Below are 27,368 nucleotides of genomic sequence, written 5' to 3' on the forward strand. Positions count from 1 at the left end.
TTTGTGCGTGGTACCACATGGATGAACTTTGGGGACACTGTGCTGAGTGCAATAAGCCAGTCACAAAGGACAAACGCTGTTTGATTGCGTTTATTCGAAGTTCTCAGTCATAGCGTCAGAATCACGGAGGCTGAAAGCAGGGCAGTGACTTAAGGGCAAAGGGCAGGGAGCAAAGGTGGCTGCCATTTAAAAACCAGAGCTTCAGTTCTAGAAGATGTAAAAAATCATAGAAATGGATGCCGCACACTATTAATGTATTTAATGTCCTTAGACTGCAAGCTTAAAAGTGGGTGAGGTGGTAATTTTAGATTTTGTGTGTTTTAACACAATAAAAATGTTGGGGACAATGGACTGCTGAGATGGCTCAGTGGGCAAAAGTGCTTACCGCTGAGTCTGACACCCTGAGTTCAGTCCTTGAGACCCACATGGCAGAAGAGAGAACTGATTCTAACCTCCATCCATGTGTACTTGCTCTCTCTAAATAAGCCACTTATTAGTTAAAACTTGAGGGGCAACAAGATTGTTCAGCAGGTCAAAGCCTACCCCCAGGTCTGAAGCCCTGAGTCTGATCCTTGTCAACCATGTGATGGAGGAAGAGGAGCAACGCTGGCAGGTTGTCCTCTAACTTCCACATGTTTTCCTTCCTCGCCACAAAGCAAGTAAATAAGTATAATTTTTAAAAATGGAAAAAAAATCTCTTCCAGAAATCTCAACAAAGAGTTTTCTGGTCTTATTGGCTGTTCTTGTTATTAGGAAAAGTTGAGAAATGGATCTCTCTGACAGGCATGGGTTGCTACAGATGCACGGAGATGGCCAACTCTGAGTCAAGATGGTAGGAATTATATCTCAAGGGGCTTTGTTGACCTCTCTCTCTCTCTCTCTCTCTCTCTCTCTCTCTCTCTCTCACACACACACACACACACACACACACACACACACCCGTCTGTCCATTGTCCCATCCATAGACTGTTCATTCTCACTCAAGGCAGGCAGAGACTCAGGAAGAGGGAATAGCAGTAGTACAGGGACTGAGTGGGCTGCCTGTCCAGGTCAGGGAAATTGATTTCACACTGGACTGGTAAAATCAATTTACGGGATGACATCATCATTTAAAAACTATTTTATTAAGATTTAACTTTTCATTTCTCTGTATATGGATTCAGAGTTTTGCAACCATTACATTCTGATTTTAGAACATTTTCATCATTCCCCAAAGAAACTTCATACACACTTCTCCCCCAGTCCTGACTCTGTGCTAGTCCTAGGTCGCCGCTCCTCATTGTTTGGATTTGTCTATTATGACAAACATCCTGAGGAAGAAATCTGAGTTACAATAGCTTATTGTGGACAGTATTACATCCTGAATGTAATAATGAACAATGTTATTATTTGTGTCTAGCTTCTTTCACTTAGCTTAGTGTCTTCAAGGTATATCCGGGTTTTAGCGTCGATCAGAACTTCTGCCTGTTCTTGGTGAAGAGTATCCCATTGCACAGTTATCTCACACTCATTGTGACCATTCCTCCGTGATGGGTGTTGAGTTGAGCTCCTTTATAATGACTATGTTAACATTTGTATTCCAAGTTTTTACAGAGATGTATAATTTTCATTTCTTTTGGATATATATCTAGGAATGCAACCTCTGGGTTATTCAATAAACCCTTTATAAGATTTTGAGAAATGATAATTTTTTTAGAGAGGTCAGACTATTTTACATTCTCGCCAGTGATGTACACACAATTTAAGGGTTCCAGTTTCCCCACTGCTCATACGAACTGTTCTCTCTTTGTTTGTTTGTTTGGTGTGTTTTTTGGTTTATTTGAGGTTTTTTTCTTTTCTACCTATTTTATTCTTAAATGACAGATGGTAGTTTACATATTTATGGAGCACATCATCTTACTTTAAATACTTCTGTCTCTCTGCCAAAAAAAAAAAAAAAGCATTCAAACTCCTCTCTACGAAATATTTTGAAATGTTCAGTTCACTGTTGTTGGCAGTTGTTCTGCTCTGGGTTAGGGGCATTGGAGGTGACTGTCCTGTGCTGAGATCTGTCCTTCCCTCACGCTCCCCTCTCTGCCCCGCTGCTACCTCGCTGTTCTCTGTGTCTTTGAGATGGGTGTTTTAGGCCCCACCTACAAGTGAACCCCATGGCACTTGCTCCTGTGCCGGACAGATGGTGACATCCTCCAGCTCCCTCCACAGGGCAGCAAATGGCAGAGCTCTAGTCTTCCTTGCTTTGACCACTGCTTTCAGTAAGAGAACGAGATTGACTGGAAAAACATCTGAGGACCTCACAACCCCATGAACGTCGCTTCATAAAAATCTTTGTGATACCCCCCTGGTTGTCAGTGTGTGACAACACGTGTGAAGTAGTATTTGTATTTCACAAATACATTTGTGAAAATGTATTTAAGGGAGGTAGCTGGAGGGAGTCATTCAACCCTCCTCCCGGTAGAAGTCCGCAGATCCCTTCGTGATCTGGTTTGTGGGCAATCTCTGGAAATAGGAGCATTAAACCGCTCACTTGGATTGTGTTGGAGACTTGTGTTTCCAGGTCAAGGACAAGCACGTCACAGCTCACATAGGGTGTTCCTCTGAGTGAGTCACCAGGCGCGGTGAAGCATCCTTGCTGTCACTATTCTTGCTGTAGTTCTCTGAGCAGCCGTCTGAAAGCACAGTATCGTTGAGACTGTAGTAAGAGGCGCACATATTCAAGTTCAGGGCTGGCATCAGGGCCTTTTGTCTCCAGTCCAGTCAACGTTGTTATTGTTCTTAGGGGAGGATGGTGAGGTCATGAGACCTCAAGCGTGGACCAGGAGGTCTGGACGTTTTGAGAGGCAGCGCTCTCCGTGAGCTCTCTAAGGATCTCAGTAGCTCAAAACCCACAGAAACTGCTCAGAGCGCACTGCTAAAGTGCGTGACTAGTAGGAAGACTCTGGGAGGTATCCTCCAGGAGATCTGAGAAGGAGATACACTTGCTTAACAGAAGAGCCACATGCAGGTGTCCCATCACCAAGCTCGGCTTGCAGGATCACAGTGCCCACACCCAGCCCATATACCAAGCATTTCAGGTCTGAGGTTGGAGACAGGTTCTCAGGAAGCAGGAGTTTCCCCAGCAGGTGACACGCTGCACAGATAGCCTGCCTTTTATTCCCTTACCGCTGTGCACATGTGAACATCTGAACGTACGCCTTTCCAGATGATTTGTGGGCTTAAGAAGTAGCCTCCGGTTAGACAATGGAGTTATTCTGTTTCTGGACTTTATGAGGCCTGAAAATGCTGTTCAGTCTTCTTGCGTGGGGTTCTGGGATGCCCTCTGGTCAAACCAAATTTTAAAGAGTTGTTTCTTGTCGGTATTTTCACAGTGAGAATACACAAAATAGTTCAAAGGAAATCAATGGGCAATCACTCCAAGATCGTATAACAATATCTAGCCATGAAGTTCCTTTTCTAAATGAAACTGAAAAACGAACACACACACACACAAAAAAACAAAACAAAACAAAACAAAATCCACACCTCAAACATGGGCCATGTGAGAATTATTTAAGAGGCAGCGAAAACTTGAAAGTTAAAAATAGTATTTATCAGACCGCAGGAAAACCAAATATGGTACCAGTCGTCTAATAAGAGCCAGTATGAACACAATTCGCTAAGTCCTATCTCAGGACTTGAACAACAAAACAGCCTGCCCCGTTGGCTCTGCAGCTCACTGGGATCCAGAGGATGCTCTGAGAGACAGACCTGCCCTTCACTGTCTCCAGTGTGATACCTAAGCAGTCATCTCATCTGGAATCAGCCCTTTTCCCATCCTTTGAGGTCATTAGGCTGAGCTCTAAGGGATGTCAGCATCAGAACCACCCTCTCTAACACACAGTGTGCCGTAGTGCTTGTCAGCATTGGTTACCACTAGAGTTTCTATTGCGCTTGTTATAAACCAAAACACCCTGTCATCACCTGTCCCTCCCCTGCAGCTGCCTCCCTCGCCCTCGAATATGCCATTAGATCGACTTTAGAAGACACACCCACCCTAAAACATGACCACTAATGGGGTCCCCATGTGATCTTTAAGTCCTTGTCCAGATTCTTGCCCACCCCCCCCACCAGACTCCCAACCCTCCCAGCTTTCTTTACCACCTTCTAAAGCAGAGGCTCAGGAGTCTGTGGAGCCTCTCACTCCCTTTAAGGCCACCAATAAACAGAAATCTGGTATTTGTGAAGTTTCCAGGCTAGAGTCTATGGAGAAGATGCCCAGACCAAAGAGCCACATGCTGTCTTTGTGTGGGGAAGGGAAGTTACTCCCTGGGGTGGTAACTGTCACCTATAGGAGCTTAAGAAGATGCTCTAAAGATTATTTGAATGTGCCTCCTCTCAGACTCCATCACATTTATGATGTTGGGGTCAGTTAGGTAATGCTCAGTACCTCTGGTGTATAAACTCAAAGAAGCACCTTCCCAAAGCCATCCCAAGGTCAAGACCAGGCAGGCAGTCATGGTATCTTGACCAAGTCTTATTCTCCATGCATGGTGGAGAAGACAGAGGAACTAGCAGGAACTGTGCCTTGGCCCAAAATGTCCTAACCCCTAACCAAGACAGTCAAGAATTCCTTATGGCTCCTTCTGACCAACCACACACCACTTTATACTCCTGTCGTACAAATACCCCCAGAGTCTGCTGCATATTCAAGGACTAGGCTCAACTTCACTGCAGTTTTGGTACAAGGATGGCCATGCTGGGGTCCCTTGGTAGGTCCAAAGAGAGGGAAGAGAGAGATTGTGCTTGCTCGCTCTATATATTCCCGCCCCCACATTGCTTTGCTTGATTGTCATCCCTCTTTTTTTCTGTTCTTCTGTCACAAAGCACCATAGTACACAAACTTACTGTGTGAAAATCCATTTGAGAATGCTTCCAGCAATAGATAACTTGCCACCAAACCCAAGAGAACATTTCCACTCTTTGGCATAAGATTGGTTGGCAGGGGTACCTTCAGTGATGCCCCTCTCTGGAACAGAGAAATAGGGTGGGGCACCGTGAAGCCTCCTCAACAGTTAGTCCTGTTGTTTCTACCATCTTTTATTTATAGCAAGCTCAGGGCTGGTCGATACCAGCATGAAGGTAAAGGGCTGGCCCCGAGTTCTTTGAAGCAAAAGATTTCTGAACTGAAAGGTTCTGGAAGGTCTCAGATCATTAAAGAAGAGAAAGGAGAACTCTACAGAGGCCCAGATCCCAAAACAGATGTACAGAGGGAAAAGAGATGGTGACAAAGTGTCCCTGAACAGAGGGTGTTGAGTCAACCCAGGAGACTGAAGGAAAAGGTTAATAAAGAACAAGTGGTCACTGGTCAGAGTGAAGCAGAGTGAGGAGGGGAGGAGAGAGTTTAGGTAGAAGGGAACTCAGCCAGGTCAGACTCCCTCAGGCATACCACAGTTCAGGAAAAGAACAATGAGCCAGCAGATAGGGACTGGGAGGCAGAAACACACACTGGAGAGGATGGGGCAGTGGAAGAAGCATGGTGTGCAGTGATGGGGTGGAGGGCCTGGAGGTCCCAGCTGTGTGTGGACCCCTGTTCTGACCCCTGATGTTTAAGTCTCCTAGGTTTTCTATGAGGTTTAAGTATTTGTTGGAGACCTAAGTATTTGTTCTCCAAAAGTCTGTTGGTGTGCGAGGTGTGTGGTTCGTGGTTTTGATCAGTTAGGATAAAAGCTGATGTTGTTAAGCCTGCAGGCTGAGCACCAGTTAGCTTCCTGAAAAGGACAGCGGTTCATGGTGGGGGCCATGGTCCTGTGTTCAGCAGTCACAACCCTGAGATGGCAACTGAGATGCAGGCCCAAGGGCATCACTTATATTGCCAATATGCTACTGACTGAGACCTGCAGATCTCACCATATTGCCCATGGTGGAAATATGCCCTCCATGTACCCCGCTGTCAGCTGTGGCATGCTGGGCTCACACAGCCAGCTCCCTAACCACACTAGTGTTCTGTTCTTTTTTAAAAAAAAAATCATTTTAATTTATTTAATATAATATTTTATTCTCTGAGAATTTCATACATGCATCAAATGTATTTAGGTCATAATTACCTCCTCCCCCAAACTCCTCGCTGATTCACTCCCCAACCCCTCCATACTCCCATCTATATGTCCTTCCATCCTTACCCCTGCTCCCACCTTACAACAGGTACACAAAAGCAAACACATGCCAGTGAGCACACTGCCTGTCCCTCAGGTAAGGACAAATTGTTACATTTATAGTAAAATTCGTTCATTCATTCAGTAAACTACTCATTGATTGCCTTCTGTGGGCCAGGCAGTTAAGAGAAGAAGGGCCGGCCGGATATCTGAGAGAAGTGTCAGTGAGGGTCCGGTGATGATGTTGTGCCAGAGGCCTTGAGCTAGACCAAAGGCTCATTGTAATGAACATTTTTGGGGTCGGGTTGATTGGAAAAGGATATGCTACATGAAAAACAGCGGCTCCTGATGCCACTAGGACAAATGGAGAGGCGTTGGAAAGGTGAAGGAGATAATTTTCATTTGTTTGTTTGTTTTGTTTTTAATTAATTTGAGGAGCATCCTACAGAGGTGAGGGGTGCATACGAAGGGATTGGGAGATGAGTGGGATTGGGGCATGTGATGTTAAATTTCCAAAGCATCAATAAAGGGGGGGGGGAGAGAGAAAGAGAAACAGCTCATGTGACTCCCTTCCCCCAGGGACCTCAAGTCTGGTAGGGAAAAGAAGCACTTAGCCAAGAAATAGACATTTGTCTGGTGGTGATATTTCCTTTAAAAATAGAATGAGCTGCTGTTCAAATGGCTCATTGAATAAAGTTCTCACTGTGCAGGCCTGACGGCCTGAGTTCAGTCACAGAACCTGTGTAGAGGTAGGACAGGATGCCTGCAAAAAGTTATCCTCTGACCTTCACATGTGTGCTGTGGTACACTTCATACACACACACACACACACACACACACACACACACACACACCACAATAATAGGAATTTTAAGAGATAACATAGAACAAGGAGCTAAAGCAGAGGTCAGGGAGGCTTGCTCTGAGATCAGAGACCCAGGACCTAAAGGAGGTGTCCCTTACTTTCCTCTGGGAGGGAGCTGAGTAGGCTGCTGATGGAAGAGGACCTACTGAAAGAGGACGATCATAGGAGCCAGGCCAGAGGTCATGAGGGTTCAGGGTTTTCTATCAGGTATCGCGAATGGCGGTGACTGGGTGTGGCTCCATTACGAAGGACTCACTGCTCTGGTGTGGGGAAATGCTATGGGGAGCCATGGAAACTGGGCAAGAGGCTGTTCCAGAAATCCCAGTGAGAGAGGCTGGTGGCTAAGCCAAGGTGATGGACCCAGTGGGAGGTGTCCAAAGTCAAGATTTGTTTTGAATATGGAACCTTGGGACTTACTACTGTGGGGTAAGGAAAGTACAGGTTGGCCCCTGCTGTTCTTATCTCCTGACATGGGAAAAAAGGCAGACAGGAACCCTCACAACTCATGATGTGGTACGCCTTCCTTACTATCTGAAGCCCAGACTAACCAGGATAGCATGTGGGTTCGGGGATGCGGGCCATATTGGAGAAAAGGGCTATGCTTTAGCTGGTACTTCCCCTTGGCCAGCCTGTTGATCTCCTTCTGGCTCTCAGGTGGGTTCTGCTTTGCCCTGTGCTTCAGTCCTTTGCCATAGACTCCATTTCCCTAGTGCTTCCAGCCTCAGGAGACCCTGGGTCAAGAAATGTCCTCTGTCCTGCCTTGTTTCTTCTGCCTCTTCACCTGGTCTCTGTAGTGACTTGTCCTCTGGAGTCCAGAGCCTCCGTGGCTGACTCCTTTGAGTGACCACATGACTCTCAGATATAGCTGAAAGTCAGTTCAAGCCCAGGATCCTAGTTTCCTCACCCCTGTGTATTTCAAGATTTCCCTTGACCGTTATGACCTTCCATGACAGTTGAACTCAGTTTCCATGCAGACGCCCTCCACTTACTTTGTATGACTGAACATTTAATATGTTCTAAAGTTGCTGGTATCTGAATACCAGTTTGTTGACAGGCCCTGCACTGACTGCTTGTGAATCGCTCAAGCCCCAGCATCAGAGTGTGACCTCATGGTTCCTGGGGGACCTGAGAAGACACATTTAGGACATGGTTAATATCTGAGCAGCTTCTGCTCTCCAGCAGGTTTGGGAGAGCTGTTTCAAGTATAACAAGGAAAGGTGTTCCAAACCCATTAAGCAGATCAGTACCAACTCTAACCAGCAGGGACTCCAGGGAGCCTCTGACACATCAGGGATTTTCAGAGCCACCAAGCCTAGCCTGTAAGAACTGACACCGAGGAGCTGTCAGACTGAGGAAAGTGAGGGACACAGATTATGGTTACGTGCAGTTCGGTTCAGTGACTTGCTGATGGACGGGCAGACAGGCCAATTGGATCCTATAATTTGGTTCAGAAAAAAAAAGAGATGAGTTTCTAGATTAGGACAAAAGTTATTCCATTATCGCCAGAACGGACCTGTTGTCTTAGTACAAAGAGTCAGGTGCCTCTCCGGAGCCAGGTCTGATTGTAAAGCCCTGTATACCATTCTAATGGTCTTATCTCTGTAGTTTACTGCTAAAGTATGCAAGAAAAAGAAACAGCAAGGGTTAGTCTGGGGTAATTGCAGTGGATAGGGCTCAAGATGGCCATGGTCATGTGACGTTGAACCAGTAATCTGGGCTGTGGGTGGGAGCTCTGCTGCCAGAATGTGTTACTCCAGCGGGCTCTTGAAGAAAGGCTTATTCCCTATGCTCACTGAACTAATAAGCTGTAAAGAGAGGCCCAGAGGACTCCCTGGAGGGCTCCCTGGAGGACCCTTGCCTGGATCTGTCCCCAGTAGAGTGATGAGTTAGCTGTAATCTAAAATTATCAAAATCCTGTGGGTTCTTATTGAAACTGTAGCTATCTGGGCCCAGATACAGGGTCAGAATTTCCAAAGGAATGACCTTTAAAAACAGACCACCGTGCCAGGGAGGCTGGGGCCTTCGCTAAGCTCCTTCCCATTCTTTGCTGTGAGTAGTACGTTCCCATCTCCCCAGGTAGCTGCCGCTGCAATGTGCGACAGGCATTCTCGGCAAGGGGAGTATGTTTTCTCTGTTAAAAAGGCAGAAATGTCCGTGGTAATTATAAACTTAAATTAGCTGTGTGACAGACTGGGCAGTCTTGAGAAGAGGGAGGAAATTATCTTCCAGGTTACCTAATGACTCTACACACTCCTGCTATCTCCATTTCTTTCCATGCAGGAAGACAGGAAAGAGGGAGGGGTTAATGACTTTTCCCAGGGCAACAGCAGCTGGCAGAGCGGGTGGGAATGTCTGGCCTCTAAGCCCTCTCTCCTTACTGATGCTGAATTTATTGCATCCTAATTTATCTGCATCCTAATTATGAGTCTGTTCACACCGCTACCCAACCCGGGAAAGGAAATGGGGGCAATATCGGAATGGAGCTTTGTGGCAGAGCCAGCAGGGGTGCACAGGTGAGGGCTGATGGAGGGCAGTGGACGGGCAGCTGAACTCCCTGTCTGTCCCCAGGTACTGGAACTCCTTGAGCAACCTCGTGGCGTCCTTGCTGAACTCGGTGCGCTCCATCGCCTCCTTGCTGCTGCTCCTCTTCCTCTTCATCATCATCTTCTCCCTCCTGGGGATGCAGCTGTTTGGAGGGAAGTTCAACTTTGATGAAATGCAGACCCGCAGGAGCACCTTCGATAACTTCCCGCAGTCACTGCTCACTGTGTTCCAGGTACGGACTCGCTGCTGCCATTCGCACCGGGAGGGGAGTTCAGCGAAGTGGGAGGTGGGAGAAGAAGCCTTGAAAAGGTGGGGCGGGGAAAGCAGGACCCTTTCACTGGGCATGATGCCAGCCTAGGTCATCCGTGGAAGGCTTTTCTGTAGTGTCTGGTCTCTCAACCTTCCACGAAGCTGCATAGGTGGCTAGACTAATGATGCACCAATCTAATTGATCAGTTTTTAAATGTTTGTGTGGTCATGGTACCCATTAGTCAAAACAAACAAACCTGTACAAACACACCAAACAGAGAGTAGACTGATCTGGTTGGGAGGTAAACCAGCATTGCTCTCCAGCATCCTTGCTCCAGCATCCTTGCCCCTGGAAGAATTCCAGCTGGCCCAGAGTAGTGCTTTCATGAATGTTTTGGCAAATGACAGCTACATGTATTTGAAACAAGTATTTGAGTTTCAGAATAGACTTATTTACACATAAAGGGAACAATCTGTATACATTTATATTGCTAAAATCTTAATGATGGCACCAAATGATTATGTTTAATAGATGTGGGCATAGCCAGTCACTGTCCTTGTGATCATATTCACCTGGTACTGCCACCCAGGGAAGTAATGGTGACCATCTCTTATACTGTATGTTAAGAGCAACGTGGTATTTTGATCATAAAGCTTTTATATATGCCAGTGGCCATGCGGTTTGTCTGTGGGTAGGGGTCAACTTGCCCAGGCTTGTAGTCCCCAGAATAATTGGGAGCCAGAACAAGGAAGAAAAGTCTAAATGAGATTTGGGGTATTTCTGTTAACAAAGTGGGACAGGGCAGGGCAGGCAGGGCAGGGCAGGGGAGTTTGGGGGTTTGCTGTTGGTCTAACGCTGTGTCCCTTATTGGTGGGAATGTGTCATTCAGATCCTGACCGGGGAGGACTGGAATTCGGTGATGTATGATGGGATCATGGCTTATGGCGGCCCCTCTTTTCCAGGGATGTTAGTCTGTATTTACTTCATCATCCTCTTCATCTGTGGAAATTGTATCCTTTGATGCTGATGCTGCCCCAACCCTGCTATCCCACTCGGCCTTTTGCACAGTGCCATATGTGTGCTCCAAGGCCCTGACTGGGGCTCTGTGCTGTGGCTGCCCATCTGCAGGCTAGCTGGGCAAGACCACTCTTGGAAGGAAATGTGTTCTGGCCTAGAACCACTTCAGCCATGGTGTGGGTCTGGGTGCATGCTGCAGCTGGGACCCAGGAGACAGTGCATCACATATTCCTGAGCTCATTTACACTCGAGGGCCACCCTCTCTAGGAGGTGTGCTCTGGTCATAGACCAGGTGAATGAGGCCCCCAAGCATTGTGGCCTGTGCAACCCAACTCGCACAGACTAGGACGCAGTGTGTCTGAAGTTGTGTGCCCTGGCCACTCTGGAGCCACTGTACCCACTCAGATCTCCACCCTGTGTGTCGATCAGTTTCCTCCCTTTGAAGCTGTTCTTGGGGGCTACAGTCATTAACAAAGATGAACAAATTACCAAGTCCTTCCTGATAGCTCCTTCCAATCAGAGGCAGGGACAGGACTCCAGGGCCTCAAGCCCTAGGGTTTTGTTTTTGTTTTTTTTTTCTCACACTGGTTAAGCCTGCTAGTGTGGAGTCTAGAGCTGGTTGATAAGATAGAAATACCTCTAGCCCCAAATTTGAGAGAAACCCTTGCTTTGGGTGGTTCAGAAGTCAAGAATGCTATGCTACCTACAGGGAAAATTTGCATTCTATCAGCTAGATGGCCTTGGTATATCAAAGGCCTTCTTCTTTGACGTATCTACAGGGTGAGGATCCCTGGTCCAAGTATCTGGAACCTTTTATGTGCCTACAGAGTGCATTAGGTAGAAAACCACTTGAGCTTCTGATGTACACAATTATTAAAGGTTTGTAGAAGTCAATGTCAAAGTATGTGTAAAGGATTATATGAAAACAAATGTACTTCGGGCCCTATCTCCGAGATAAATCCCATCATGTGTATTTCAAAATTTGAAAAATAAATTGAAATCCAGATCTTTGCTGCAGGCGTTCTGAATTTGCAGTGGAATAATAGAAAGTACTGCTTAAAGGGTCCCTGTGAATTGACTGGAAAAATGCATGTAAGGGCTCCTCAGCTCCAGATTCAAGGGCCAATACTCATCTAGGACAAACCCTTCTGTGGAGTTCTAGCTTTGTGTAGCCAGTGGTGTGAATTTATGGGTGCCCAGGACTGGGTATTGGGTTCAACAAACTTAAAATTGCCCAGCTATACTTTCTTGGTTCTGTGGTTCTCTGGTCCATAGTGTTTCTGTTGGTAGAAAAGCAGGGCTTGGCAGGGTGGGAGAGACAGGCAGATGACTGCTTCAGCAAGAATTCTCAGATCTGTCCAGCTCTAGTCATACAGACACCTCGAAGGGTGTTTGTATGTCGCAGACTGACAGGGATTCCAAGCCTGTTACGTGAATAGATCTTAAGAACAATCTAATAGAGATGGCGCTGCCTATCAAAGCCAGGCATTTCAGTAGTAAAATGAAGAATGAAATCCAGCAATTAAAGAGCAAGGCAGAGCCTGATGCTTCAGACCTGCCCTGCTCCAGTCTGCAAAGCCTGCCTAGTCTCAGCCACTTAGAAAACTCTGAACAGTGAGCAGGCTGGCGGGGACAGAAAAGAAGGTATGCGGCTTGTCTCCACCCCTCAAAGTGGGTTTCTCCTGGGGAGCTCTTCCTTCTGCATGCTCTGTACTCTCCCTGCCCCCTGTGGTCATCATGCTTCCCAAAACCAAGGGTCGTTTTCTTTAAGAATGAACACAAACAGATATCCTACTGAATGTGTTCTTGGCCATTGCGGTGGACAACCTGGCTGATGCCGAGAGCCTCACTTCTGCCCAAAAGGAAGAAGAAGAAGAGAAGGAGAGAAAGAAGCTGGCCAGGTAACCCTCTAAGCTTAGAATGTCATCCCCACTGGTGGGAGAAAGGGCTGGTGCTCATCCCGTGGCCATTTTGGCTGAATTGGACCAGAGTGACGCTTTTACAGTACTTTGGCTCCTCCCGTAGCTCCCAGCCATTGCTGTATAGTCTCTGCAGAGATGTTGCATTTCCCGTACCGGTCCAGGAAGTGAGGGGCCATCCCTTGGGAAGAGAAGCCATGGAAACACAAGGAAGAGATGGGCGGGGGCACGCTGCCTTCAGAAGAAAACACAACTCCATCTCAGAAATTGCTGCTTTCTCACTATTTTTACACCCTTGGTGTGTTAGGAAGACAGCATAAGGTTCTACATTCCACCCCACAGTTACGTAGCTAGAACTGTCATATGCCCCTGTTGGCCACTGAGCAGAGATCCTCTAGGAATCCTAAGTGAGACCCACAATCCTCTGATTTAAAAAGGAGTAACGAAGGATCTGGGAGAGGTCGAATGTGTGCCGGACAGAGCCAGGGGGCCCCAGCGCTGCGGTACCTATCATGGGGCAGCAGCTGTGACGTCCCTAGAGCAGAGATAATATATGTAGACCCAGGGCTGGCCTTGCTGCCCCCAGAAGACCACAAAAGCAGTTCCTGTCTACACTGTCCACTATCATTCCAGTAAACATCCATTTCTGGGTTTTTTTCCTGCTGACCGGCCAGGACTGCCAGCCCAGAAAAGAAACAGGAGGTGATGGAGAAGCCAGCAGTGGAGGAGAGCAAAGAGGAGAAAATTGAGCTGAAGTCCATTACTGCAGATGGAGAGTCTCCGCCCACTACGAAGGTGAGGGGTGTCTTTGGGGACTGTCACCAAGTGGCGGGGGGGGGGGGGGGGGTAAGGGGATCTTCCTGTTCTTTACCTGAAGGAAAGGAAAAGATGAGGGGAGAAGAGCGTGACAGATAGAATTGAGAGGGAAGAAAAGACACGCTGGTGGAACCTCAGCCTTTCTGATGTTCCAAGGGTGAGCTGAAAGCCACGAGGGAAAAGATGCATTGTTTTTAAGCTCGGCGCCTGACTATGGTGTAATTCCAAGGCACCTCTAAGCCTGAGAACCCTGGCACTCGTCTAACTGAATTCTTCTTCCTTCATTTGGCTGCCTAGATCAATATGGATGACCTCCAGCCCAGTGAAAATGAGGATAAGAGCCCCCACTCCAACCCCGACACTGCAGGTACCAGTTGTATTGCCTGTCCCTGAGACTGAAAGGCTGTGGGTGGAGACTCAGCTCTGTGGGAGTGGCCGAGCCCTGGGGACCCTGGGACTAGTCTCCTCTATGAACACCTTCACCACTCAGCATCTCCTGTCTGGATTTAAGTATTACCAGCTGCCGTCTGTGGGAAATGCTCCTCCTGGGTTCCTCATGATACTATTGAGATAATACCATATTTGAGGAAGACTTTTTGAACTATAATTACTTTGGCTTACTCTTTTTTAAAATTTCTGTTTTATTGTTTAAGAAAGGGGGGAGTATGTAGGATACAAATTAAATATTTTCTAATAGTAGTAAATTTCATGAGGAAATGTATCATAATTCTTCCATATACAGATTGTTTACCAGCTATTAAAGACTAATGCAAATTTTTATACTAATAAGATATATAGAATTATTTTTATATATAAAAAATCTTGGCTAAATATTCGATGTTGCAGGTCACAGAGCATCTTCAATATTTCTCATAGTTGGTCAATATTTTTATTTTATAATTGTCAGAGCTAAGAATACTTCTCCCATAAAAAGTATTAAGCAATAGACCTATGTTTAGGGCCAGATAAAGAAATTGTTAGAAGTGTCATCCTAATCCCAAGTCAAAATTCATTTTATGATTTTTCTTAATGACACTCAAGTCAGCAACTCAAGCAGCACTTTTTAAAATCTAGAGATAAGTTGATTCTTACTAGAGGAATGATGATAGTAAAATATTGCCTGTTTCCCACAATTAAACCATGATGTGTCTGCAACAGCAGAAGACTCTGTATGAACTTTACGATATGCAATGGCTTTAAATCTGAATTGCGACGCCTCCAGCAGCGTTCGCTGGCGTGGCTTGGCGTGCTAGCGCACACAGTGAAAGTGCCTGCTGGATGTTGAGAACCCAGGCTGCACTAAAGCTGTGTGAATCCTAGCGGGTGCTGGCAGGAGCACCTTCGGTGTCTCTCACCTTTGCTTTTGAGTTCCATTTTGGTGGTTGCATAGTCATAAACCTTTCAATATGGGCAAAGGTTTTACAACCCCCCTCTAACAGCCGCGACCCACCGTTGAAGAAGTTGTGCCCCTGCGCCACCGTTGTGGTTAAGGTTTCGTTACACCACATGTGTCGCTCTCGCTGTCAACTTACGTATTTTATTAGTATAGCATATGCTGCTGCATTATGCTCACCTAATAATAGTCAATCCAGAATCCATCTTGTCATTACTCAGGAGGCATTGCTCACTAGGAGGACAGCTGCCGTCACAGATGTCCCATTTGTGGCTCCATAAAATGCTCTCAGGTCTCTCATTGCCAAAGGAACTCTTGCTGACAAGATTCTGTGCATTTGTCTGATGCGTGACTTGACAGGCAGTCTCCTTTCAGAGGGTTTTAAGGTTGGAGGCCCTGGCTGTACCTCCACAATCTACATCCCAACTTCTGGAAGTCTCATCCCAATGTGAATCTTAGGCTTGCTTCCTCAAGCTGCCAATTTGTCTCAAGCTCCAAACATGAAGCCAAACGCATAGCAAATGACTGTAGATTGTAATGACCTTTCTTCTTTAGCCAGGTTAGACTGCACTAGGCTGGTAACCCAGGGAGGTGGCCGAAAGCCAAGCAAAGCTATGTCTCCATGTTGCTTTCCCCCACTGGCTCTCTGCTGGGGCTACAGAGATGCTATAGGCCTCCTCCCTGGAAGCAGCTCCCTTTCTCCTCCACCCTTACTCCCTTCGCCCTGCAAGAGAAGTAGAAGTTGGTGTCTGCAGCTTGCAGGAAGAGCAGAGTGTGTCCAGGGTTTGATGTCTCAAAACCCTAAGGGTTTATGGGGGAGGCTGTACAGAATATTAAAGTCTTACTAGAAGCAATGACTCAAAGCAATGGAAAGATTTTTGTCTATGTCCCTAATAAATAAATTATATTCTGAAGTGATGTTTTTGAGATAATTGGGAGAAAATTGAATGTGGACCAGGGGCTAAATTATTTTAAGTAGATTTTTGCTAATCATATTAGTATAATAATGTGGTAATTCTGTTTCTAAAATACTACAGTGTTTAGATCTAGAGTCTGAAGTGTTTAGAAGTTGCTTTAAAAAATGTTTCAACAATCTCCTAAAGTGAGAGCAGAAAAGATAAGTAAAACTGCATCAGCCAAATGTCAGTAGACGTTGACAGCAGATGTGGAGAGCCACCCTACAAGTCTCTCCACTCCTGTGTGTGCTGTTTACAGTCTAAGTAAAGGAACACACCACTCTGGGCCCCGAGAAGAGCCCATCCTAGGCCGGTGTGGCCTGTAGGAGGGAGCCCCATGTACACTGTGCCTGTATCTGAGTCTTTTCAGACGTGTACTCAGCTGAGCCCCTGGGACCCCACTTCTGCATGTCAGAGGGGTGGCAGACCTGCTATGTCTGTGGCAATGACCTCGAACTGTGTTGTTCTAAGTAGAACGTAGAGTGTTGGCTTTTTTTAAGCCTCTGGGAGACACTTGCCTTCATTTTTCTTGGTCCTTTCACCCCTTTAATTCTTATGTTGATCGGCTTCCTGTCAGAGAAAAATACCAGAAATAGTGACTCTTTCAGGATGAAGGACTCTGACTCACTCACAGGTTCAGAGGTCAAAGTCCGTGGTCTTTTGATGGAGTCACATGGGCCTTTGGCAAGGCCTAATAGGTCAAGGGTGGGTGGGTGTAGGTTCTGTTTCTTAAGAAAGCATGGAAGTTTCATCATCAACAGAACCAAGGGCTGCTGGGATGGGGGTGTAGCTCAGCTGGTGGAATGCTTATCTGCAATCACATAGCCCTGGGTTCTATCCATAGACCACGTGGGCACCACATAAAACAGATGTGGTAACCCACACATATAGCCCCAGATATAACGGAGGGATGGATGGGAAAGTCAGTCCCTGAAGGCCGGGTACTCAGGACACTGGGGGAAAGGTTACCCCTCTAGCATATGTTTTCTGGGAATCAGATGGGGAAATATGGGTGGGTTTTTTGTTTGGCTTTGGATTTTTGTTTGTTTGTTTGTTTAGTTGGTTAGAATCTTGATGAATTTTTTGTTTTGTTTTGTTTTTTACTTTTTGTTTTGAGACAAGGTCTCATGGTGTAATTCTGGCTGGCCTGAAACTTAGTGTATTAACCAGGCTGGCCTCAAACTCACACGGACATCTACCTGCCTCTGCCTCCTGAGTACTGGGAAGTGTTTGATTTTTTGCGTTTGTTTTTAGTCTCAAGTATAATTTGTTAATTTTAAAGGGATAGTCTTATTAAATTTATTCCTTGTTTCATAATATTTGATGCACTTGTGTTTGCCTTCATCTCCCTGCTCCTATTGCCCGCCCACCCATGTGAGTCCCCTCCCCCTGCACCTACAAATCCCTTTCTCATATCCATGTCTCTGCACTAACATTCTTGTCCATTCTGCAGAGCAGGCAATGAGGGGAAGCTCAAAGAGAAAGAGCATTAGCTTCAGCCAAAGCACACAGTATTACGGCTTCTTGGGCCCTAAAAAATGACTACACAGCGGGCACCTAAAAATAAACTAAGTTGATTCTATTACACTTTTACATATGTCTGGCATCAGAGTATTAGCAGTGCCATTCTCCTCATGCAAGGAAGGAATCCTTGCATGCCTCCTCCTCTTTCCTTTTGGTGGCCAGAAATGCTCAGCTTGTAGACCTACCACGCTCATCTCTGCCTCTGTCTTCATTCACATGGCCTTCTAACCTGCGGGTGCCTTTAGACCTTCTCAGAAGACCAACTGTCATTAGATGTACGGCCCAACATAGCCCACCATAACTGATCACATCTGCAAAGACCCTGTTTCTAAGATCATACTCTGAAATTCTGGGTGAGCATGTCTTGGAGAATACCAATCAACTCACTGAAATTACTGGCCACTCAACGATTGTATTTAAGCAGATAATTTGTTAGGAATTCAGAGCAGACAGGATGAGACTGAGAAAGATGTCGAAAACTAACTTGCTATGCTCTGTACCTGTCTTCTGGGGAGATGATAGTGTGAGGGCTGCCACTTGCACGACTGCAGCTACACACCAGTGTCCTGAAATATCTATGTGCTGTTACTGTTATTCTTCAGAGGAGAAGCTGAGCACGGGGAGACTTAAGTGTAAGAGCCATATTCAGAAAGCAACAGAGTCTTGATTTAGACGAAGGCATTTTCTGGAACATTTCTGGGTATGGCAGCCATTGCAAGCTACCTTTCCCAGGCTGTTGACTTCCAAGAACATTTGGCCGGAAGCACACATAGCCCCTTCCCCCACAGACGCTGTGAGGTGAGCTAAATAGGCATGGTTCGACTTTAATTTCCATGCGGTCTAGCCACTGGCCAGGAGAGCAGAGGAACCCTTCACTCATTGTCACCGTCCAGCATCAGGATGAAAGCCTCTTGTCATTGCTCGAGCTCCGCTATCCCTGCCTCACCTTCTGGGAAATCATAGGAAAATGCAGGGGTTTTGAAGTTCAGTTTTTAAAAATGAGTTTTAATTCAATTAGTTCCTTGACAGTTTTATGTATTTATTAATCTACAGTGCAGTCTGATTACTCTTATCACCACACCTCCCACCTTTCCCAATTCCCTCCCGCCCCCCTCGTACACGCCCCGCCCCTTCCCTACAGTCGTGTCTTTCTGTGTGACTCTGTGACTCGGGGTGTAATCAGAGCTGTCCACTGTGGCCTGGTAGGCTCTTCCCTGGGTATCAGCTGAAGACAATGACTGCCCCTCCCCAGAATCCAGTAACGCCAATAGTTCAGCGTGGAGAGGTAGAGCCCCATGAGTCTCTTCCTCCCACCTATGATTGGCTAATGGCAGGCCCAGTCTTGGGCAGGCCCACTAGAGGCAACCTGAGCTGCTGTGGCGTCTTGCCTGCAATGGCTGTCATACCCAGAAGACAGAAGTTTGCGGCCCTCATTCCTGTCTTCAGACCCACATGTTCCTTCCATTCCTTCTCTTGTCATGTTCCCTGAGTCTTAGATATAAATGTCCTATTTCGGACTGAAGCAACTGTCACTTATACTTGGCACCTACAGCAGACATGAGTCTCTGTGTTCACTACCATCCATTGCAACGGGAAAGTTCTCAGATTACTGCTAAAAGTAACATTTGTCTATGGGCATAAAGATAAAGTCTTTAGAAGGCAGTTTGTGGCCGTGTCAGTTTGGGTACAAAGCAATAGTAAGCTCACTCGTTTGATCAATGGGAGTTTCAAAATTGGACTTGGCCAGATGGGATTGCACAAGTCAGCTAAGCCACCCGCTTCTCTCACCTGCAGCTAAGATGAATGGGTGACACCTGGCAGTGCCTGGGCCTATTCCAACCTGCTCTCTCGCACCTTTCAACCAATCATAACCAATCTTCTCTTTTTCTCAGTGTTAGGGGGTTTTCCAGCATAGGGGATTTTCAGTTTTAAAACCACAAGTTTGGACAAACTAGAACATATCCTACTTACAGCCCTTAGAACTATATACTTCCAGCAAAGCCTTCGACAGCCCATGGGGCAGGGCAGAGCGTTGGCCTGGATTAACATTCTACAGCTCCGAGCACCAATGATGTCTTGATCCTGCCGTAGGCGGTGTGTGGAAGGAGGCACAGAGGTGAGAGCAAGTGCTAGAGTTGAGAGTGGAGCTTTTGCTCTTTCTTACAGGGGAAGAGGATGAGGAGGAGCCAGAGATGCCTGTGGGGCCACGCCCCCGGCCCCTGTCTGAGCTACACCTTAAGGAAAAGGCGGTGCCCATGCCAGAAGCCAGTGCGTTTTTCATCTTCAGCCCCAACAACAGGTGTGTAAGAGTGGAAGGGAAGGAAACTGCTTCCCCCTGGATCCGAGCCTAACACTTGCCTGTATCCAACCTACAGGAGAAGCCTAGGTGCCCATGGCTCTCCACAACTTATGTGGAGACACTAAATTAGGGGTGTCCTGGATCATGAATCAGTTGATCTGCAGTTACTTCCCTCCCCAGGACTTTCATGTGTGAAGTATTCCAAGTGGGCTACGCTAAGTCCGTTTACCTTAAATCACAAGGCCCAGCGGTACTGAACTTGTCCTGCCCGTGTATTAGGACTGAGGGGGCAGGCCCCTGAGGATCAGAGAGTGTGCCACCTTTCGTGACGTCTCGTCCCTCTTCCCCCTTTGCACACAGGTTCCGCCTCCAGTGTCACCGCATCGTCAATGACACGATCTTCACCAACCTGATCCTCTTCTTCATCCTGCTCAGCAGCATCTCCCTGGCTGCCGAGGACCCCGTGCAACACACCTCCTTCAGGAACCATGTATGCACTCGATTTTGCTCTCTGCACCCTGTCCTTCTGAGAGTGGAGCGGGCCCACAGCTTCTGCTGCCGATGTCATTGCTCAGTTAGGAGGCCCGTTCTGGACCTCATAATCCAATTACAGTGAAGAGTCCTCTAAGAGATTAGGACCTTGATAGAAAACCCAGCCCTGGAGTTTTCACTGAGCAAGTGAGCATGTATCCAATGCACCTGGCTAGTTGATAACAGACAGTGATCAGGCATCTTGTTGCCTGTGGATGTTCCCCAGGAAGCTCAAGTTGCCTGTAAGGCAGCAATGTGGCCACTGGTTCCATGCCCTGCTCCTGTTCCCTCTGACTAAGAAGGAGCATTGGCAATTAGGTGCCGATGGTAAGGCTGACCTTATAAGAAAAGTAATTAAAAAAACAAACATGATAATCTTCAAGAGTAAATATGTTTGGAGCTACCCAAGACTCTCATGATCAGAATTAAATACTAAAAAGAATTGCCATACTTCAAAAATCCCAAAACGTTATTAAATTTCAGCCACACAGGCATGAAGAAAAGAGCCACTCTCTGAAGCTACATCTATAAACAAAGTTCTCAACTCTGGGATTCTATCTGTTCCGGGTTGTTTGCTGAGGTCAGGAGGAGTAGCCTCAGACCTGGTCCATCTCATAAGATGAAAACAAATATCAATGCTATAGTTTTTTCTCAGCCTGGGCTGGCATGGAGGACTTCCTTCCTAGGGCCCAAGGCCATGACAGCAGTGTGGATGTCCTCCTCTGACATAGCATGCCCCACCTATGAGAGCTGAGCATTCTAGTGGCCCTGCAAAAACAAACCTATTCTCTGCTCTCTTGACCAACATCCCGTGGTCTTATTCTGGGTTTATAAGTAAATTGGGTGGATGACGGAAGTATCCAGATGGACGCTATTCTGACCTGGTTCCTGTTGAGGCCTGCCCCGGAAGCTCCCCCTACCTGCCTGCAGACACCAAGCCGAGCCAGAGCCACCCGTGCCAGCTCTGAGTGGGAGCTAATGTAGGGAAGTCTTTCCTACCTGTCTCCTCGCCTGTCTCCGTGTGGAACGGCTCTGGCGGTGTACGGGGGATGCACCTTGTTTTGAAGTGCTTTCCCTTTTCTGGTGAACATCCACTGACCTCGCCCCTTTCCTGCTTGTGTCCTGCCCACCCTCCCCCATCCTATTTGTTTTTGTTTTGCAGATTCTGTTTTATTTTGACATTGTTTTCACTACCATTTTCACCATTGAAATTGCTCTGAAGGTAAAGCCCCATCTCCCTCTCTCTTCCTTCCTCTCTCTGCCAGTCCCAGCTCTCCGCTGCTGTCTGTCTTGTTGCTAACACATGCTCCTGTTGGTGGTGGGTGCACTCTCAGAGCCACTAATCCAATTCTGCTTATTTTTCAGATCCTAGGCAATGCAGACTATGTCTTCACTAGTATCTTTACATTAGAAATTATCCTTAAGGTAATGCCCCTGAGCCATGTGTCTCCGTCTCTCTGTGTCTCTGCTCTGTCTGGTGACTCTTCCGTTTCCTTCACTCTCTGACTCTTGTGTCCTCACTTCATGCTCTCACTTCGCCTCAGCTCAGCTGCCAGGAGGAGCCTACCCTACCACACCACTCCCTTCCACTCACTCAGCCGCAGTTCTAGGCCTCCAAAAGTCACGCACTGGCTGTTGTCACCATGGGTGCTGTCCTGTCACTGGCTAAGCATGGTGGCTGTCAGGGGTGCTCAGAACCCATGTTCACAGGTACCTTCTAGAATCAGTCAGTGGCTGAGCCCTCCTTGAAATTCTCTCTCCCTCCTCCTGCATAGAGGAAATGCCACTCACGCTCTAGAAAGGCAAACCCTTTGGGACATGGAGTCACTTTGGCCCCTCTTGTTGGAGGCTTATCATCAATACCTTTCTCAGTATCAAGGCAAACATAATAGCTAAGCAGAAGTTGGGCCATGTAATGGTTAGTAATGGTGGGCCTGAAGCAGGACTGGGAGCCAGCATCACAACTGAGTCATACAGCAGACAACTAGATGTTGTTTCTAACCCCTTGCGACCTGCTTCTCTAACCCCCAGTAAGCTGCAGCTCAGGCGAGAGAGGTTTTTTACAGGTTGTTATGTATATGTCTGCACCTGTAAATCAATGCATGGCCTTGGTAGTCTACCTAGGCTGTAGGACCCCGGGTAATATTGGCTTTTCTCTGAGGCAAGGGGGAGATTTTACCCTCAAGCAGAACAGACAGAGTACTCCTAGTCTCTGGCCACAGGCTTCAGCTTAAGCATCTTCCTGGGACACTTGCCTGGGACGCCCTCTCCCCAAAAGCCCAGGCTTCTCTTCAGCTCATCCTTGGGGTGGATACAAGCCGCTGTCCACTCTGAGTGTGCACCAGTACCAGCTACAGACCTTTCTTTTCCTGACGAACCCCTCAGATCATGCCCAGCCTTTTAGAGGGCTTGACATTTCTGTGCCAACCAGATATAACTTGAGTTGGGCAGTTTCTGTGTCTCCCAGGATGTCCTTATTCCTCAGAGGCTCAGTGGTGCTGACCCTTAGCTTCCCTTGCTCACCAACTGTGTGGCTCAGATTTTTCTTTCCTGCTCAGAGATGTTAGATGGGGGACAGGTTCCTGGAAGTAGGTGCCTAGAGCCTACGTTCCGATTCCTCCTTCCCACGGTGAGCCGCTTTGCTGCTGCACCCTAGACTCAAGGTCGCATACAGGTCCTGGAAGAGCTTTTCCCAGGACAAGAAAATCTCTGAGGCCCAGTTCCCAGGACCCCAGGCCAAGCTTCACTTGAGGATTTCAATGGTGCTTTCTCCTTAAGGTTGCCATGCAAGCAGAGATGAAAGTCTCGGCAAACATTGCCATGGCAAGCCCTTCCCCACTTCTTCCTTTGGCTTCCGGTCTCTTTTCCGCTCACTGTGCTTCCGAATACTCCTCCCGCATTCCCGGTCCACTTCCCATACCTCCCGCACCTGGGTTTGTCTGCCCAGCTGGGAGGTCCTGTATCATGCCAAGGCACTAATTGTGATGGTGCCCAGAGCCTCATTTGCTCTAAAGGGATTGTTGAAGAGCCATTTGTCTTTGAAAGGACAGACAGGTAGAAGCATACTAGTTAGTCCGTTCTGTCGAGGAGAACAAAAGTAGAATCAGAACCAGCCAGGGAAGTGACATAAGTGACAGGGTGGCTCGTCCCTAGAGGTTACCTGGAGAAAGGTGATTGTCTGGGTTGGGTGCGAGGAGAAAACTTCACCTCCAGCTCAAAGAACTTGAAAGCTTTTTTCTCATTCCATCCCTTTCTCAGAGCGTAGATGCCTAGTCCCAGGCCTTTCCTGGAAAATGGCTTCAGGAAGCAGGGACCAGGTTGGTGACAATCTAGTAGCACAGGGTAGAAGAAGCTCATTTGTCCAGGTATCTGTCCTTGGCTTTTTCCAGTGCCATGAATGCACATAGACTTCCAATAAATGTTCTCTCTCCCAAGTATCTACTTCCCCTCTCTCACCCCATCCTTACTCCGGTCTCGCCTGGGCGCATGTCCATTGCTCCTACCCAACATTCTCATGCATTCTAAAGGGCTGCACTAATTCTAGCATCCATGACAAAACATGCCCAAAGTCAAGAGACAGAAGTTGTGTTATGAACCACATTGTCCCTGTCCAGAACTTTCTGATGAGTATGAACTGTGGCAGTCACTTAACTCTACTGTCTGGGGTCCAGGCCTTCACAGAGCCATAGGACAGGGAGCCCTCCCGATTGTAGTCTTTGGGAGGGATCTGTAACCATATTACCCCAGAACCTTTTATGTAATCTCCCCACTTCTAAAAACTGCTGCCGAGCACAGATTCCCGAGTCCCCTGTGATCTCCCGCTGTAGGAGATAAATGACAAGAATTAGGTCACAAGAGCTATTTTTGCCCATTTCCCCATGTGTTGGTCTTTGGGTGTACCTCCCTAGACATGCTCTGATTCCAAAGAGAAAAACTGGAGTCCAGATGACCAGGAAACTGTTCTTGGTCTCTCAACCATCAGTTCCACATTTTTTCTTGCGCAGATGCTCCATGACCAGTAGCTCTATTTAGGCTCCCCCTGGGTCTCTGTGAGCCTTTACTGCAGTCAGCAAAGTGAGTGTCCAGAGTGCAGTTTCTTACAAGCCCAGAAAACAATGTTAGTCAGATCCTAAAACAATAATCATCATCATTGTATTTCTTGTTTTGAACATTTTCATTAAAAGAAAAAAAACGTTCTTTGCTGTCTGACCCGTGCAAAAACATGACCTGTCACTCACACTTTATAGATAGGGACACAGCTTCTGTTGTACAGGAGGAATATTGATTTCAGACCCAAGCCGTAGTGAAAGCGAACACATCTATGGAACTTGTCATGTGCAGAAACGTGTCCTAAGTGCTTCATGTGTAACCACTCCACTGATGCTCACAACCCATGGACAAGTGTTACCATTATCCTAATGTTGCAGATGAAGAAAATGAGTCACAAAAAAGTTCATTTTTTTGCATGAGGAACATGAAATATAGTCAAGCTGGACTTTGAATCCAGGTCATCTGGCTTCAGAGGCTGTATTTTACCTTGGCCCTCTGAACGTAGCTCCTCCTCTTTCAAAGGCCCCATGGAGTTTCTACATTTGACAGCGACCCTAAGCGTTGCTGAGACCAGTGTGTAGAGAAAGGCTAGCTACAGTTATCGGTAACGACAGAGATTTCTAGGGTATGGAATTTTGTTTTTAATGGTAAATCCAACTAAGTCCTGGACAAATCAGGATGGTCGGATGCCCATCTGGGCATGTCTCATTCTTCCATTGATGCCTCGTGTCTCGGCTGGCCCTGAGGGTGAGATGGGGAAAGGAAGTTAGAAACCATGCACACAGTGGGAACCTATGCAGAAGCATCTAAGGACCCTTCAGGGTGCAGCCTTGTTGGCCTGGGGATGAAGGGCAGTGGAATGTTAGCAGAGTGTCAGGTTTGGAGTGAAGAACCTGACACTTGTCAGAGCTACTTAATGTCCTGAGCTGGGGGTGTCCTTTGGTAGCTGAAGGAATGGCGGAGGAGTTTCTTGGCACTGTGTCACCTTCGGTCCTTCTGCTATCCCTGTGCAGTGCTTGGGCTCTTCCCTGGGGATGCTGATGCTGTAGGCAGGAAGCCCGGTGTCTAAACGCCTCTGAAGCCTGGGTGGGTCACTCACTCGTGTTCTCTCCTCCCTGCAGATGACCGCTTACGGGGCTTTCCTGCACAAGGGCTCTTTCTGCCGAAACTACTTCAATATCTTGGACCTGCTGGTGGTTAGCGTGTCCCTCATCTCCTTTGGCATCCAGTGAGTCCCTCAACCCAAGATAGGGACAAGCAGCTAGGAGTGGGTGTCAGATAAGTCTGTGTGACTAGGATTGGAATGGGGTGGGGCCTAAAGTAGCACCCAGTGTTTGTTTTGTGTCTTTCTCCTCCCTCTCCTCCCCTCCCTCCTCCTCTTCCCCACCCTTTCCTCGTGGTACTTGGGATTGAACATAGGACCTAACTTGCTAGGCAAATGCTCCAACACTGAACAACAATCGCAGCTCTTTTAGTTTTTATTTGGCATAGGTCCCACTAAGTTGCCCAGGCTGACCTTGAACTTACGACTTCCTGTTTTAGCTCCTGAGTAGAGAAGATTATAGGCCTGCACCACCAGGTCCTACTTAATTTCTTATATCTATGTCTTTCATGGTCTGACACTTGAGGTACATTAATCCACAAGAATTTGTTCAAATGTCAGTATTTTTGTCATGGCAGGTTCAGGCTCCATTACAAACAAACAGGCACATGGTACCTTCCTCTCTCTGTGCCTCCTTTGCTGTGCCTAAGGCCTGGGGCCGCCCTAGAGCTGCCCAAACCGGCCATTGCTATGACCTACCCTGGCCTAGCCCAGCCTTTTTCCCTGATTCCCACATCTGTCCTCAAAAGTTCATGTACACACCTACGCGTGATGGGGGTACGCGCTTCTGCTCTACAGTGAGGAGGGGGAAGAGAGAGACTAGGAAGGAGGAGGGTGGTGAGCACTGATTCTTAACCTTAGCTGCACTGAGGAACCTTCTGGGGAAGTTAAAAAGAACGCCTTTTTCCTGGGCCCCACCCCTGGAGGGTCCATTGCACAAGGGCAAGGAATGAGCTGTAAAACTCTCTAACCTGAGTCTCTCTCAGGCCAAGTTGCAAAAGTTTCTCTCAAGGTCGAAAGAAATTTGATTCTGAGTTTCTACCTATTCTAACATCTGTGCTTATTAATCCTACACTTTGAGTATTAAAATATTTTCACAGATCTTTTCTTCCATGGTACACACACATACACACACACACACACACAGGTACACACACACTGCCTATAAGGTAGGCAAAAAAAAATGCTTTTATAAATTTTGGTATTCAAGACATTAGGAGACTAAGCCAAGGTTATACCAGTGACCAAGGCTTGTATCCCAGGCATCTTGGGTCCCCTTCCCAAGGTTGGTTCATGGTTAACCTCTGTGGTGATATGGGGGCCATGGAAGTGAGACCTTTTTCTTTGGTCATCAATTATTTACCTAAAATTTCTCTTTCGGAGCCTAATCATCTGGTGTCCCACCTCAGCACTACCAAGGTCACTGTTTCACAGCGAACCAACAATTCTTGGCTGTTTTGATTCTTTGTTTCATTTTGTTTTCGAATCTGCCCTTATTTTTTTCCATTGTGATGCAATCCTAACTTCCTGCCTCCCAATGCTGTGGGAGCAGTGACAGAGAGAAATGTCCTTTGTGGCTTTTGAAGTAAAGATCCATGGACCAGAGAAATTGCGTTTTTGTACTAGCTCTCTCTTGACATAGGAAGAATAAGATCAGCACTTGCTAACACATCAGACCCTGGGGGTTTTGTGTGTTTGGTTTTTGTTGTTGTTGTTGTTGGTTGGTTGGTTGGTTGGGTTTGAATCCAAGTCAAGTTTGAATCCTCTTGTCACATGCTGGAGCAGATGCCTTAACTAGACAGCACCTCAGGTCAGAGGTCACTTCAGAGGCTACTCAATCACTGAGTGTGGATCATGACTTCTACTTGGGTTGGACAGATGGAAGCCATCTAGCCATCTTGATGAAGGGCTTATGAGGGCACCTGTCACCACTTCCCACCAGGAAGTAGCCATAGCCCAAAGCACCAGATATGC

General features: G+C 47.1%; 1 protein-coding gene across 34 annotated transcripts in view; it reads left to right on the plus strand.

Annotated features, from left to right (window-relative positions):
* Cacna1c (calcium voltage-gated channel subunit alpha1 C) overlaps positions 1–27,368 on the plus strand; it is a 656,696-nt gene that overhangs the window by 549,098 nt on the left and 80,230 nt on the right. For 13 of the 34 annotated variants that reach the window (XM_087904346.1, XM_087904344.1, XM_087904353.1 and 10 more), the window contains exons 14-22: positions 9,562–9,769; positions 10,677–10,797; positions 12,591–12,705; positions 13,398–13,518; positions 13,837–13,906; positions 19,579–19,711; positions 20,072–20,201; positions 21,405–21,464; positions 25,414–25,520. In XM_087904346.1, coding sequence (XP_087760472.1) covers positions 9,562–9,769; positions 10,677–10,797; positions 12,591–12,705; positions 13,398–13,518; positions 13,837–13,906; positions 19,579–19,711; positions 20,072–20,201; positions 21,405–21,464; positions 25,414–25,520 — 1,065 coding nt within the window. Of the gene's footprint in view, positions 1–9,561; positions 9,770–10,676; positions 10,798–12,590; positions 12,706–13,397; positions 13,519–13,836; positions 13,907–19,578; positions 19,712–20,071; positions 20,202–21,404; positions 21,465–21,607; positions 21,668–25,413; positions 25,521–27,368 lie in introns of all 34 variants that reach the window. The other 21 variants (XM_087904347.1, XM_087904341.1, XM_087904349.1 and 18 more) reach the window with 3 other exon arrangements.

This window comes from Myodes glareolus, chromosome 3 (genome assembly GCF_982192425.1).
Source record: "Myodes glareolus chromosome 3, mMyoGla1.1, whole genome shotgun sequence".
Taxonomy (NCBI): Eukaryota; Metazoa; Chordata; class Mammalia; order Rodentia; family Cricetidae; genus Myodes; species Myodes glareolus.